Source organism: Antennarius striatus, chromosome 18 (assembly GCF_040054535.1).
Source record: "Antennarius striatus isolate MH-2024 chromosome 18, ASM4005453v1, whole genome shotgun sequence".
In the NCBI taxonomy this organism is placed as follows: domain Eukaryota; kingdom Metazoa; phylum Chordata; class Actinopteri; order Lophiiformes; family Antennariidae; genus Antennarius; species Antennarius striatus.
The window spans coordinates 18,350,408-18,365,165 of record NC_090793.1 but is presented as its reverse complement, the minus strand read 5'-3'; the positions used below and the strand labels follow the sequence as shown (position 1 = coordinate 18,365,165).

Genomic DNA, 14,758 nt, shown 5'->3' with positions numbered 1-14,758 from the left:
TTACCCATCATGTATGATCAAGTTTCATTTTGAGTTTTAAATGGATAATTTAGGCCTACCTTAAGCAGTTACATAATTCTTGCTCATTTCCTTAAAATAGCAATTGTAATAATAATAATAATAATAATAATAATAATAATGAATATATAAAGACCTGACATTTTATAAGGTATTCAATCAGTCTGCTTTCAAAGTTTGGAAACTAACAGTAAAGCTAAAAAAAAAACCCCCAAACAAACACAAATACATTTTTACGCAAAGTTAATCATGTCGCAAACTGATAATGCAGAAACTGGGAAGAATTTCTCAGAACAGAATTAGAACAGTGGCATTTAACATGTGATGTCTGTAGGATTTGTTAAGTCACTGTCACTGTCATAACTACTTTTGGGCAGCTACACAAAAGTAAAGACCCCCACCACCCCCCCCCCCCACTAGTGCTGAACATAGTGTCACAATGAAGGCTGCCTCTTATTCCTTTGCACATGAGTATTAGCATTCCAGGCTCCAGATTATGGCTGTTGGGTGGCATGTGAGTGTAGCTGACCTATGGGCTACTTGTTGGGATGATGTGTGCTTGCAGCTATGACAAGGTCTGTCTTTTTTTTTTTAAACACTTGTTTTTACTGTGAGTGTGTGCGACACACACACTGACAGTTGCTGGCTTTGCACCTGCTGCAGCCATCAAAAGGAACAGATGGATTTAATGCCCAGATCCATGTCTGACCTCGTCCCACTAGGTTATATTCTACAGATAAGAAAACAAATTTACTCACTTGAAAGTGTTAGACTCCAATTTAAAAAATAAATAAATTATCCATTCAAGTTCCACCTTATTTTACTTGGTAAATAGACATTCATGTATGCTTTTGAAGCTTTTATATTGACCAAAAGAAGAAACAGATTTTTATGCAAAATAGTCTTTATATATATTTCTTTGATTAATCTGTTTTCACAAGTGAAAGTCAGATATTTTTAAGTGTATAATATACCGGTTCTGTCCTCAGAAAAGCAAATTCATTTTAATTAAAGAAAAAGTATTTTCTGCAGTGACTTTAAAATCCTCCATGCTCTGATTAAATGGATGAACCAGTGCCACAGGTTGAACACGCTACGGACCAGCGCCGTTCTTTTGCCCAGACTCTCTGACGTTACTGTCAGCACTCAGCATGTCAGCAGACAGAGCTGTCCACAGCCTCCTGCTGGCCTGTTGACATGGTGACCTCATTTTAAATGCACGACAATACACATTATAATGCAAACCAGTCTCCGCATCCACAATCCCACATGGGATACCACATGTGTCATAGGCTGGAAAGGATAGGTTAATTTCTGCTTTTGCATCCTTTTATCAACTCACTTACATTCCAAAAATAAACCTGATATGTGGACTCCTTAAAATGAACAACACTCCGTCAATTTGAATCAGCTCAGCTGAGCTCCGGCATAGGACGTCGGTGAGATTCTACATGTACAAGATGTGTTGGCTTTACATGGTAGAGTCTTAACTTTTATACTTGATCATGATACTTGTCACTGTTTGGTAATTAAAACTCTTTTCCAGAGGAATAAAGCAATCGAGTTTATTCTGAGAGAATCTTCATATTTGCAAAAAAAACCCCATTTAAGTTGACTAGATGGAAATTTCTTCTTTACAGTGTTTTTACAGAAATAAATGTCGAGAGACAAGTTGACGTGAACGCCTCAAATTGAGCACATGTGAGTTTTGTTTGTTTCGTGATGTAAGTTAAGTTGCGTCGTGATGTTATGTAATGTGTTGTTGTTCCTGGATGACGGACATTTAAAGTGGGGACAGAAAGAACAGACGGAATCACTTGTGCAATTGAATCCTCCTCTTCCTCCTCCTGTACTCTGGCTCCTTTTCCCTTTCCTTTTCTTAAGTGTCTCTCCTCCTGCTCATCGGTATCCTTATAAGAGCAGAGCCGGCTGCTTTCTGTGCAGAGCCACATTCAGAGTTGATGCGAGGCAGCAGAAAGGAACCCAGATATGGATCTGAAGGAGCGACCTGCCAGAGTAAATGTTTAAGAAAGGAGCTCTGGCTCAGGCTTCTACTCAATCTGTGTTGTTGTGTATATGAGACAGAGTTTGAACTTCTTCAACACACTGCTTGTTTGTCAGCGTTTAAGTGTACCAGAATATATTTGGTACAAATTGACCAAACAGAGAAAGTTTCTCCTAATAAAGGCACACATGGTTGGGAACACAGTGACCACTGCTGGGAATACATCTGCAAGAGGCCAATCAATACTTTTTACTCTCACCCTCAACAAAGTTTAGGGTAGATTAATTCAGTTTTTGTTGTTGTTGTTGCAATTTTTGGAAAAAAGGAAAAAAAAACTATCAAACAATGTCAAAGAAAGTGGAAAAAAAAATCAAAAATGCCAAAATCATAATTTTAGATTTGCATTGCCTTATAAATATATATTTGCTCATCATCATCCCATTAAGAACAATCCTAGAAAAAGCACACATTCAATTAATTACATCGCGCAAAGCGGTGATGTACTGTAATTGTCAATGTTTGTGTGTCCGTCCACTAAATATCTTCACAACCATTGCAGATAGAAAGATGAATAGATCAAAGCACTAGCTTTGATCTATGGTCTGAGATATTTTTTGCACATCTCTGAAACCTCATGACAAGAATGCGCCGGTTACATGTTGGATCACTGGTGTTTTCTTAAATGACCCTAACCTATGAAAGTAGGTCAGGCTAAACTTTTGAATTCAGGGGTGTCGCGGGATGTTGCAGGCTCTTACTGCCTTGTCGCCATTTGTTTATCATTCATTGGCTTTTAAGTTAAATAATGTACACAATCACCTCATGAAAGGGTTAGGATTTAAACAGATTATTGTTAGCAGTCCAGTAGCAGAGCCGTTGCTAGGTGTCAGTACTGTAAAGGTTAGAAATGCTTGCCTGAAACCAAACAAAACCAGGTCTGAGTAGTGCTTTCCATATCCGCTCTAAGAGAGATGTTAACTCCAGCTGTATTCAATAGAGTAAAAGGATAACAATCCAAATCAGATATTGTGTTTGTACCTGATTATCCCTGTCAGGGAGGTTCTGTTGTCATTTGTTTGTTGACTGGCTGGTTTAGGATTATGCAAAATCTACAGAATGCACTTGGTGAATCTTGATGGGCGGTTGGGTCATGTGTGGACAGAGTTCTGGAGGCTCCAGGTAGAAGTTGTTTCTCTTTCTTTATGTGAGTTGAACAGTTTTTCAAAATTTTCTTACAACTGGTTATCAATAAATTTCTGGATCTGCCAGAAGTAAATAGTTTTCATAAGTGAGATGTACACAGTGTTGTTTCTTACTGTAGATCATTATTTTCATATCAAGTTCCTCTCAACCTTCTCATCTGCATATTTGAATAAATACCTAAAAGGTACGTTAGCCAAAACCAACAACCTGTTCCAGGCTATGATGTAGGAGGACACAAGAATGTTGTAGTTGATGACAGTCTTACAATGTTAACACCATGCAGACCAGACTACCTTCAGATATGGTCTGGCAGACCTGATGTCATTTCAAACACAAGGCTTTGCACCTTGCTTGAACATGAGCCTTCCTCATCTTGTTAATGTGTCTGGATAAACACATTTTGACACATTTGGACTTTTCTGGGATAACTAAGACTTTATTTAGAAAAAAAAAACGGTCAAATTAAGATAGTCAGACACTAAATTGTCAAAGCATAGATAAGTAGTTAATTTGATGCCCCTCATGGTGCCTGGAATTTAAGTTGGGGTTAAGAATCTTGTTCAAGAACACGTCGACATGTAGAACTAAAGAAACCGGGCCTCAAACCAGTCAACCTTCTTCTGAGCTCTTACACCTTAAGTTACAGCTGCCCCTTATGTTGTTATTTATCATGAATGAAAAAGAAAATGAACCTTTGAGGTTCTGAAATAAAAATGCACGCAATGGAATTCATGTCGAATTCATATCGTCTGTTTTTCAGAGCCTGAACACATATACAATTTACACATGTAAAAATATAGACTGTGTGTGGAAAAAATAATACAATCAATCAATTCAGATCTTATGCCAATGGATATATTATATTAAACTATAGACATATTTTTTGTAAGGGCCAGAAAGTGTGTTTCTCGTAATTCTTCGGTTCTAATTCTTCGGGTTTTGTATTTAAAAAAAAAAAAAATTCTATACATCTCAGAATTTCAGAAGGGGCCATAAATATATGCACACCATTTTTGGTTTCATTAATCTGAATATTTTTAAATCAGGTAAATTAGATTGTCGACTATTTTAAAATGTCCTCTGTCAAAAAACAAAACAAAAAAACAAATGTGTGGATCCAGATTTTTAACCTGACACCATGTTTTGACTCACCGCCCTGATCCAGAGTTCACTCTAGTTTGACTACCTAGAAGACCTTCCATATACCAGTGAGGCTTATTTCTAAGAAAAGCTCTATGGGAAACATGTGTCCTGTTTTGAAATTGTTAGGAAATGTGCAACCATGAGAGAGAGTGTGTGTGTGACTGACAGAGGAGGGGTCGTGTTTGTTACCATGCAGGCTGGGAAGGAGGGAATGAAAAGGAAGTAGAGAGAAAGCAATAAGTGAACGTATTAGAGTAAAAAAAGCATAAGGAATGCAAGAAAGGAGTTGATATGGATGGGTAGAGGGAGCAGAGGGGACAGTCAGGACAGCACGGCTGAACAATGTGGGGAATGTCAGGGCGACGGAGAGGGAAAGAAAACACGGAGGCGTGGAGACGATCCCCTAGTAAACACGGCCAGACGGCCGATGGGGTGACCTCTCCCAGACGCAGCCACTCACAACACATGTTGCCTTATTAGGGGCGTCTACGAGGAGCGGAGGCAGACGACGGGAAGGCCGGGGGACGTTGTGTGTGAAAAGATGAGGACAAGCCTCTGACAGGCCGTGTGGATGAGTTGGAGAGTTGTCAGGGAAACAATGTTGAATAAAGTCAACTGCACATTTCACCTCTGGAGTCAGAGACGTCTTCAGTTCTGAACAGCTGGGGAGGACCTCCAGATGTTTTACCTTGAGGGAGTCGTTGAGCTCATTCAGATGATGGTTGTGTCTTCCGCTCCCAACAGTCATGCACATCAGATTTGAGCTCTACCTGGGGGAGGGAAACCAAAATTTATGTATGCAATGTGTGTAAGGACTGTTAGAAAACAGCCCATGGAAGATCAAGTAAGACAGGACATTTTGAAATAATTTCCCTAATTACACAAAATATAATGAACTGATGTCACACCTGCATCAGTGTTCTAATTTATACCATTTTTATTTGTCATCTTAGCTTATAAATAAGGTTATTATCTTCATTCATTCATTCATTCATTCATTCATTCATTCCACCCCTCAAAAGATGTTGGTTTATCTCATTACTTCAAATGTAAATCACTCTCTCTCACATTCAATTTAGAATCATCACTTTTGCTCTATTCTTTGTTTTTGCCGTGCCCCCCCCCCCCCCCCCAGTATTTGGAATTAAATGGCCTTTTGTTAAAGTTTTCAACATTTTCTGATAGAAAGACAAATTGTTTTGTACCCTCATTGGTGGAGGTGGTGCAGACTTAGTCTGAGGGGTAATAGAGTGTGACGCTTTATAACCTCTCATTGATGTGATGGTAGAGACATGTGGTCTATTTCATCTGTGAGATGAGATTATGTCTACATCTCAGTGTGTGTGTGTGTGTGTGTGTGTGTGTGTGTGTGTGTGTGTGCGTAAACTACAAATGTAGTACCTGTGTATGTGTTGTTTTGGCGAAGGTAGAGAAAGAGCAGACAGTATAATAAAGTCCATCCATCCATTTTAATTTGAACAATACTGATAAAATCTGCTCAAACATATTGCTGGTGTTGTGTTTTTGGTAGGAAATTATGTGTAATGTTTAATGTTATACTATGACATAAAATGTCGTAGCGTGTTCATGTAGTGTCAGATGACTCAGAGGAAATTAGTTTGATTAGAAATGTTCAGAACAGCCAGTCAGAAACCAGGATTTTCTGCAACTTGCCAACTTTTACATGGCTTAAATAAACTAACCATTTGATTCATAGTCAGGAATGTGTTGTTGTAGTTTTAGGATGTAACTATGACAGTTCACATATCAGTTTGGGAGGTTGTCCATCAACAATTACCCTGACAACCAGACAGTTAAAGCAGTGACTGGAGGTTTCAGGCTGCAGCAATAAGTTCGGAACAAAATCCTTTGACATGTTTAAAAACCCTAAACAAACCCCCAAAAAAGTACTATTTATCTCTGGAAAATCAATGTTCCTCCATGTTATATCAGAGAAAAACAACCATAATGACTGTTATTACAATAATAAAAAAGATTATCACACCGAAAAAAGTAATAATATGTGTCCCGGACCCCATACCAGCCCCTGCTGCCCTGCTAGCACCTTCATCCAATCCTGTTCCAGAGTTTTTATCATCAAGGCTAATTTCTGCCTGTAATCTGATTAGGTCTCTGAGCTGCTTTAGCACCCTGCTGTGCTGTCTCTCTCAGTGTCCATGTATGCAGAGCGACACGCACACACACACACGCACACACACACACACACACACACACCACACACACACACACACACACACACACAGTATAGTTTGCCGTTTGCTGGGAGAGTCCCTCCGCGGCGCTACCACCACCTCCATCCCGTCCCGTCTGCTTGCTGGTAGCAGCTTCTGCCTCCACCTGTGTTGCTCCTGCTCTCCTCCACCCTCAGCATTCCATCTGTTCTTCTTAACCATGTTTCGAAACCCATGGATCTCCAACTATCATGTGAAGCATGTGCAACCCTGTGGCCAAGGTAAGGCCTTTGACAGGAAAGAGCTTGGACTTGACCCACTTGAGAACCTTTAACTATATAGACTGCTGGCTGCTTTGAGTTGATCATCTAATTCTGGTAGGTTATGAGTGGATACATAGGAGTTAATCAGCATATTTTTGTAAGATCAAGTCGACTCCACTGATGTATATTTGGCAGGCGTGTGCTACTATCTGTGAAATGCTTTGATTCCTGCTCTCTAGTGTTTGAACCTGACAAACAATGACTGGATGAATGGAAACTCTTACTAAAATTTTAGGGTTCAAGCAAAGGCCCAGTGCAGTCAGGGAATCTATTTCGCACCTCTGAATATTTTTAGAAAATCCCTCTCTGCACCTCACTCGCTTTGGGACTGTCAGCAGCCTCTAAGCTGCTCTCTGGTATCGACTGTGCTGCTTGTTTTGTTGACAACATGCAAGGCGTTTCTACGGAAAGCTGGGGCTGACTTCTGCGCTGAGGGTTTTTCCAGACGGATAAACTGATCCAAAGACATCCAAAGGGGGGTTGAATATTGGCGTTCTCGAAATTAAATAAAGCCTTAAAGGTGATAATTTGGGTAAATTAAAATAAAGGATCAAAGCTGTTAGGGTGAATAATTGCATTCATGGCAAAAAATTTCTAAAACGTGTTAAATCCAATTTTGACATTTGTTCATCTCACAATTAATTTCTGAAATCACTCAGAACTGTAGAATGTAATTTTGCGAACAGTTGGACTGTGACTTTTTGTGCTTGCAGATGTTCGCTGTTGTCATGTAACAAATATTTGGGATGTCAAAATAAAATAGCGTTCTGGGGGCCCATTCAAGACTCCCAGGAAGAAGATACAGCATGTCAATGCAATCTTTCTGGCTTAGGGATAAATAAAGTAGAATGCATCTCCAGCAGTGACACGATCTGTTGCCTGAACTGGGATTCCTCCTTACAACTGACTGGTGTTGCTGTTACTTTAGAACAAGATGATCACCTGTGAGCTGATAAATGGATGTAAGCGTTCTGAATGTCTGTGTTTGACCAGTGAGTCATACTGAAGCTGGAAAGTTTCTTCCAGAACACAACACCATCTTGTCATTGTCCTGTCATATTTCATTCCAGGACAAATGAAATGACTTCTTATAATACATTTTCTATTTACATAACAATTTTCTTTCTGTGTGTTGTTTATAATCCACACTTATTTTTAATTATTTACAAGACAAGTGTGGCATCACATTAAATGTTTAAAAAGCTCTGAAAGGAATAGATTTTGTTTGACAATCTTAGTTTTTGCTTGTTGACTCAGAATCCTTATTTGCTATATAATGACTTCCTTAATTTCCTTGAGAAAAGGTTTTTTCCCCACCTCCCTAAGCCATCTTAATTCTAAACAGTTCTAATATGACCAGTTGTGCAAAATGCAAAATGTTTGAATTGTACAGTGCATTTTTTAACCGTCAGTGTCTCAGGGATGACTAAGTCTCAATTGCGTCCCTCTTTCAGGAATCGGCTCTAAAGCTGCCTCTAAACTTTGCGGTTCGACCTCACTGCCAACGGAAACCTTAAGGTGAGTCTCGGATGAAACAGCATTGTGTGTTTGAAAATCATTTCTTTGCTGTTTCATCTGCAAATTGATTTAACCTTATGTTACAAGCTCTGGCTGTTGAGGAGACCATTTTCGCTTGTTTGTTGATTGCAGAATTCCAAAAAAAACAAAAAAACGTTTTATGACTCTTCATGAAAGTCTAAGATTTTTTTGTATGGATTAATAAAGAAGCAGCTTTTTTTTTGTTAGGGAATTAATTTAAGTGACTTAAAGAAAAGTTCAGGTATATTTAAGGGGTTGGTGTCTATAAATGAGTGCAATGTCAAAAATTTAAATCCACTAACTTTAAATGGTTATCTGTTACAAATCCAATAACATTACATTATAGTAACAGGACTATGGGTTTGAGTTTTTGATAAGACGTAATAAATCATGAAATTATATCAATCTAGTGATTCCACTTTTGACAAAAACAAAGTATGAAACATATTTAAGAACAGCTTTCCAGCAACGTTTTATTGAATGTACTAAGCGCATATCATTATAAGAGCATTTATCTTTTTGTTGTCATCAATATAGGGCCATGTAAGGGTATAGGTTTTTACTATTGAGCTTTAGATTATTTTGCACAGTAAGCATTAAAAGCTGGAACAGCTTATGCTAAGACACTTTTTAATCACATGGATTTGGAGCTATATCACCCCCATCAGGGGTACTGGGCATAGAGTCATCTTTTCTTGTTAGTGTCTCTTTGTTGCACCAGAAATTTAGTAATTACCCCCAAGACTAATATTCACCAATGACAATAAGTGATGTACGTTATACAATATTCCACAGAGCGTTTACAGTCATGATTGCCATTGTTCTTACTTGTAGAATATGCACATTAACTTATTACTTCACTAAAAGAGACTGGAAAAGGATAAACGTTGACTGTGACCATCGAGACAACCTTGATGGTTTATTTCCAATTGGATGAGAGTCAGAACGTCGTGATCTCCTTCTCTAGACTTCTTGTGAGATTCATCTGCAATCACCCCAAGGCATTTGAAACAGACTTATGAGGATGGATGGGGAAAAAAAATATTTATTTGTTACACACATGTTCCTACAAAATTCAAAATGATATGTTTTAGTTTGACAGTAGATTTGTGATTCTTCAGTTTTCAGAGTGACTTCAATTTACTTGACAAGACCACTTTGGTTAAGAGTGTCTCAGATACAGATGCCAAGTTTTTGCCTGCACTTCCCAAGGGTGTGTACTGATTCCATTATATACATGTAGCAACAGAATAGCACTATTATTTCCTCCCGTTTCTCATTCATACTGAACAGATTTTTTTTTTCTATCATTCAGTTTCAGAGTTGAAGAAGTACTTTGAGGAAGCTGTCAGAATGAACAGGTATCGTCTGGGCATTGTAAACTATTTTCAGATTTTAAAAGATAGATAAAGAGCTGCGCTCATTTCCCTCTATCCTTTGCCTCTAACAGGAAGGAGAGAATCGCCCGGCGCCTGGAAGGGATTGAAGGGGATGCTTCACCTGTGCTGGTGCCTGGAAGTTTGGTCACCGACAGAATGCTGGAGGAGGATCCACCCCGCTACACCCGAGGCTCCGACCCCCATGAGCCTTGTGTGACGGGTAAGCATGGCAGGGGGGCTTCGTACAGATTTGAGGGTTTCTTTTAGTAATTGATATGATTAATTTTCATTTGTCATCTCTAAGGAGGTTATTTCTTCACCATTGTGAGTTTCTTGGTTTTTTGATTGTGCGACCTGAAATTGAATTTCAATTTGAATTGTTTGACTGTTCAGCTGAGCCTCATGAAAATCTTTTTTTCTTCTTCTCAAGAACAGTTAAATTTGAAGGTGCATGGTTGCTATAGCACTAAATGCATTCCAATCAATCACTTTTAATGGTGAATTTCAGCTGCTTTGACAATGCTGTTAATAAGTAGTGGCGTATTTCTTTATTTACTGCAGTGAGGCGTTATAGTCGAGAGGAGCTTGAAGCACCCAAGAAGCAGATGACATCTGTTGACAGATCGCCTCAGGTCAAAAGTGGTGTTGGTAGCAGCCGTCCAGAGCCGGCGCTGGTGTATGTTGACCCTGTAACATTACCCACCTCTTCTACACTCACATCTGGCCCTGCAAACCCTGCCAGCCTCAGCTCCAAGGCTGAAAGAATCGCCCGCTACAAGGCAGAGCGACGCCGTCAGCTATCAGAGCGTTATGGCATCCTCCTTGATCAGGAGGCAGATATTGATTACACACCACGATACCGGTCCCGGCATGATCCAGATGTCGCTGACAATCAACAAGCTGCCAGGCAAGACAGAGATAGACCGGGAGGGGAGGACCAAGGACGAGGGCCCAGGATGCCATACCGCTCTGGAGTGGGCAGAGTTTCCATGAGAAACAACCCAGATTCCACACCTGGTTCGACCTCCAGCTCGATCCACTCAACTCAAGGCCGTCCCCACGATCAAGAAAGATCAAGAGAATTTTCAGAGAGGGAGAAATTGATGAATCTGGAGAACCACCGGCACGGTGGTGCTCAAGAACGCTCAATCTCTTCTAGAACCAGAACCCAGGAGCAGCATCTTCTCCCAACCCAACAGCAGCAGCATCAACACCGGGACGAGAACCACACGGAGCCAAGCCCCACCTCGGCAAGGGATTATAGTATTGCAGCTGTGCCCAGTTCCCCTCGCACCGCACGCCGGGCCTCCCTACCCTCCACTCGCTATGGTATCTCACCGGGGGATTTATTCATAGAGCAGCAAGCCCAGAGCATCCTCAACAGACAGGGGTGAGTTGACGCAATTATCTAGGAAACAACTGATTATGGGTATTAGGTAGTCTACCTCTCACTGGAGACACGATTACATAATAATAATGAAATCATACAAAATTCTAATTACATTATAAGGACATCTTAAAGAACTTTATTTTGTTGTATATGCATAAAGACAACATATTCTCTGAGATACTCATTTGAGCATAATTACAACTCTTAAAATTCCATAATATAATAATTCTAAGTCAATTCCTCTGTGCTGAATTTAAACGCATGCATTCCCTGAAGATTTCCAGAAGAAATATTCGCAATTGCTGACAATGTTAGTTGGTAGTATGTTATACTGTAAATGCTTCTGATCTCTACAATGTGTGTGACAAGACTATTTCTTCTTCAGAAGGGCTAGGGATTCAGTTATGCATATGTTCTGTCCTCTGGTTGCTGAGTAAGCTAGCCTCTTACTTTCACTGCAATGATTGAGATCATTCAAGAGTCTGGATCCAGTTCTGTTGCACTCTCCCTGCTCCTGTTTCACATAGAAAGCTGCTCTGTGGAGCTCATCATGGAAAATTGTGGGGCGGCAGAGTGGATTACATGATTGACTTTTGGAGGGTATATAATTTCCTTACTTGCCCCAAGAGGTAACCCTGATTTAACATGAGCTCGGCTCATTAACAAAGACCATAAAGTTTGGTTGCATTTTATCTAAAATGAAAAGGACAGAGAATTTTAGGAAAGTCAAGTCAATGAGAAATTACATAATGTACTATGAAGCAAAACTTATAAATAACAACAATGTGTAACATCAGGAAACACGAATATAATCACACAACGTGCAAAATGTGCAGCACAGCAAAAATGGGTACTCAAAACATGCACCTCTTGCATTTCTGATTATTCTTTACTGTAGTTTAACTGATTTGTGTCGCTGAATGTGGACTTTTAATGAACGGTCAGGGGTTTCCCTGAGGGTCTGACACTCTCACCACATCATCTTGTAGACGGGCCGCTCTGTCAAAGACCAACTGGTCTGTCAACACAGACTCAGACAGTGACACTCAGACAGTCTTCAGTTGCCCTTCAAGGTACAGTCTCCTGTGTAATCAGTGTGAAGAGTTCATAAACTACCCTCTAGTTCACCGGGTACATGTGGTAAAACTGTCAAAATTAATTTGGCGTTCAGAAGAGTACTTTATAATTTATTTATTTTTTCTGTAACCACGAAAACCACTGAAATTTCATATTTTTGCACTTGTATCTCTTTCACGTGGTATTCACGGTTCTCTAAGATATTTTAAATTTCTCTAAGGCACTATTGTCTTATTAGTGTCTTGAAACATTCTTAATATAACAAAATCTAAAGACCGTTTTATAACATTGCCGCGAATACCTTTAAAAAGGAAAGTAATATGAGAATAAATCAGCGTTTTTTTTAAAGAACATGTTCTCGGTGGACAGGCAGCTAACTCATTTTATCATACATAACAACAAAATATTATATTTTATTCAGTTACTGCTACCATTTTTAGATGTTGTGGTCTCTCATTTAACCGTTGTTTTCAAATGATAAACCTTCATCCCTAACAGCAGGATGCGATTTGTAGAATAACTTAGTGGCTTAAAGTTTGGCGAAGCCGCTACACCCCCGATGATGAAATTCATTCAGCAGAGGTAGAGATGTAAAAACCAGAGGGGGGATGATCCCCCATTCTGCCCCAACAAATCGCACCCTGCCTAATAGCATTTATTCATGAAAGGTCTTACTCACCCCACATGTGCTCATTTTTAACTGTTTTTCTGCAGCTCCATTTAAAACTTTTTTTTTCCCATTTTGCTTCTTAATTTGGATATTATTCCTAACTCTTGTCAAAATACCAAGCTAAGGTTTCCTTTGGAGAAAAATTACCTCAAAGGTATAAGCATGTTGTCAGAACTGTGATCTTGCCTACTTTACATGTTAAAAAAGAAACTAGGAATGCGCAGGTTTAGCTTGTATTTTACTGAATGCTAAACCTCACAGTTGATCTTTTGTTCTCTTTAAACATTAACCCCATTCATACAGTGTTTTCAACACAGGCATGCGTTGCTCTTATTCCACCCTGAAGGTCTGTATGAACATAAGGAAAGTGTAATGGGGTGTCTGTTTATTGTTCCTCTATGATGAACAATGTTTGAGAATTATAAGACATATTCACATACAAGTATTAATGATATATTGATCCTTCCAACCTCTCATTGTGTGCTTCATAAAACAGAACACTGGGGTGGAATAAAGGTGCACTACCTGGATTTTTTTAATGAGGTCTCTATCAACAGAAATCTGTCCCTTACATACATTTGGCTGAGATTATATATGTACCTGTTCTAATAAATCAAAGTAGAACCAATGTCCATCGACATCCCCAACACTCAGCATAAATCTCTCCATTAACGCAACAACACCTCTTCACCTACATCCTTGTTCGATTGGGGTGACATTGTGTAGCCTGGGTTCCATGAACAGTTGAGTGGTGGCAGCGCAGCAGAGTTAACAGGGCAACATTAGTCAGCTTGATGCCCTTATTAGTGAGTCACAAGTGTGATGCAGCACTGATCCACTGAGACTCTACATCCCCCCCCGCCAGATTCTGTCCTGTTACCCCGATGAAATTACATCAGAGTCTTGAACCGTGTGACTTACTTTGACCTGTAACAAGCATGCATGTATGTTTTAAATCACCTGATGGGGATTTGTGTTGCAAGAAAGAATGGATAAACAGAGAACCATAAGTCTTAAGTGGCTGCTGATGTATTGGGATGTAGGTCTTAAGGTGATTACATATTCCCAGCATGAGCAGAGGTCTAGTTTAAAGTAAAGCTAACTTGCTGATAGGTTGCGAACCAATGTTCAACCTTTGAGCTTTTTGAACAGGTGTGATTCATGGAGCCATGGCCAACAACAACATGGCTATGCCTTTCTAGACAGGAATATTGAAGCTGACAATGCCAGAGCTGCGAAATGTAATGCAGTTCTTGTAGAGAAACGGCAGCTAGCACACACACACAATTGGTTTCTTACTGTTTAATGTAACTCTTATCAGGACGTTATGATCTTTTTTAGCTAGTGTAGTGTTCAATAAATGTCACTGGTGCTGACTGCCTTATCCGCTGCTCATGCTACCATGTCACTATCACTAAGTCTTTCATGCCATGTCAGATATAGCAGAGGCCCATCAATTATACAAGGCTTAGTGGTCTAGAATGAGATTTGAACGTTTGGCTACTGAGGTCAGAAGGCTGTAGATGAAAATAGTTTGGCTTACTTTTTTGGCACATTGACATCAGTGAGACAACGTTGTTTGAATTTAGATTCAAATTGACACCCAGATCATGCTGCTACATGACCTTGTTGCAGTTCTTGACTACAAGTTGGAGTTTGTAACATGATGATGTCATGTCATAGCCCTTTGTGCAATAAATTTCACAATATATGATTATTTAACACATTTTTGATGAACACTGTATATGTTAGAGAATAACAAGTAAAATACTTTAAGATCTTGATTGCAGGTGTTTCATTGTCCAATAGGTCAGGTAAG

General features: G+C 39.5%; 1 protein-coding gene across 2 annotated transcripts in view; it reads left to right on the top strand.

Moving 5' to 3' along the window:
* svilb (supervillin b) overlaps positions 1–14,758 on the top strand; it is a 38,518-nt gene that overhangs the window by 467 nt on the left and 23,293 nt on the right. The window contains exons 1-7 of one of the 2 annotated variants that reach the window (XM_068339900.1): positions 6,767–6,842; positions 8,339–8,402; positions 9,545–9,636; positions 9,739–9,784; positions 9,874–10,022; positions 10,364–11,192; positions 12,182–12,265. In XM_068339900.1, coding sequence (XP_068196001.1) covers positions 6,782–6,842; positions 8,339–8,402; positions 9,545–9,636; positions 9,739–9,784; positions 9,874–10,022; positions 10,364–11,192; positions 12,182–12,265 — 1,325 coding nt within the window. In that variant the 5' untranslated portion in view covers positions 6,767–6,781. Of the gene's footprint in view, positions 1–6,766; positions 6,843–8,338; positions 8,403–9,544; positions 9,637–9,738; positions 9,785–9,873; positions 10,023–10,363; positions 11,193–12,181; positions 12,266–14,758 lie in introns of those variants that run through there. The other variant, XM_068339901.1, reaches the window with a different exon arrangement.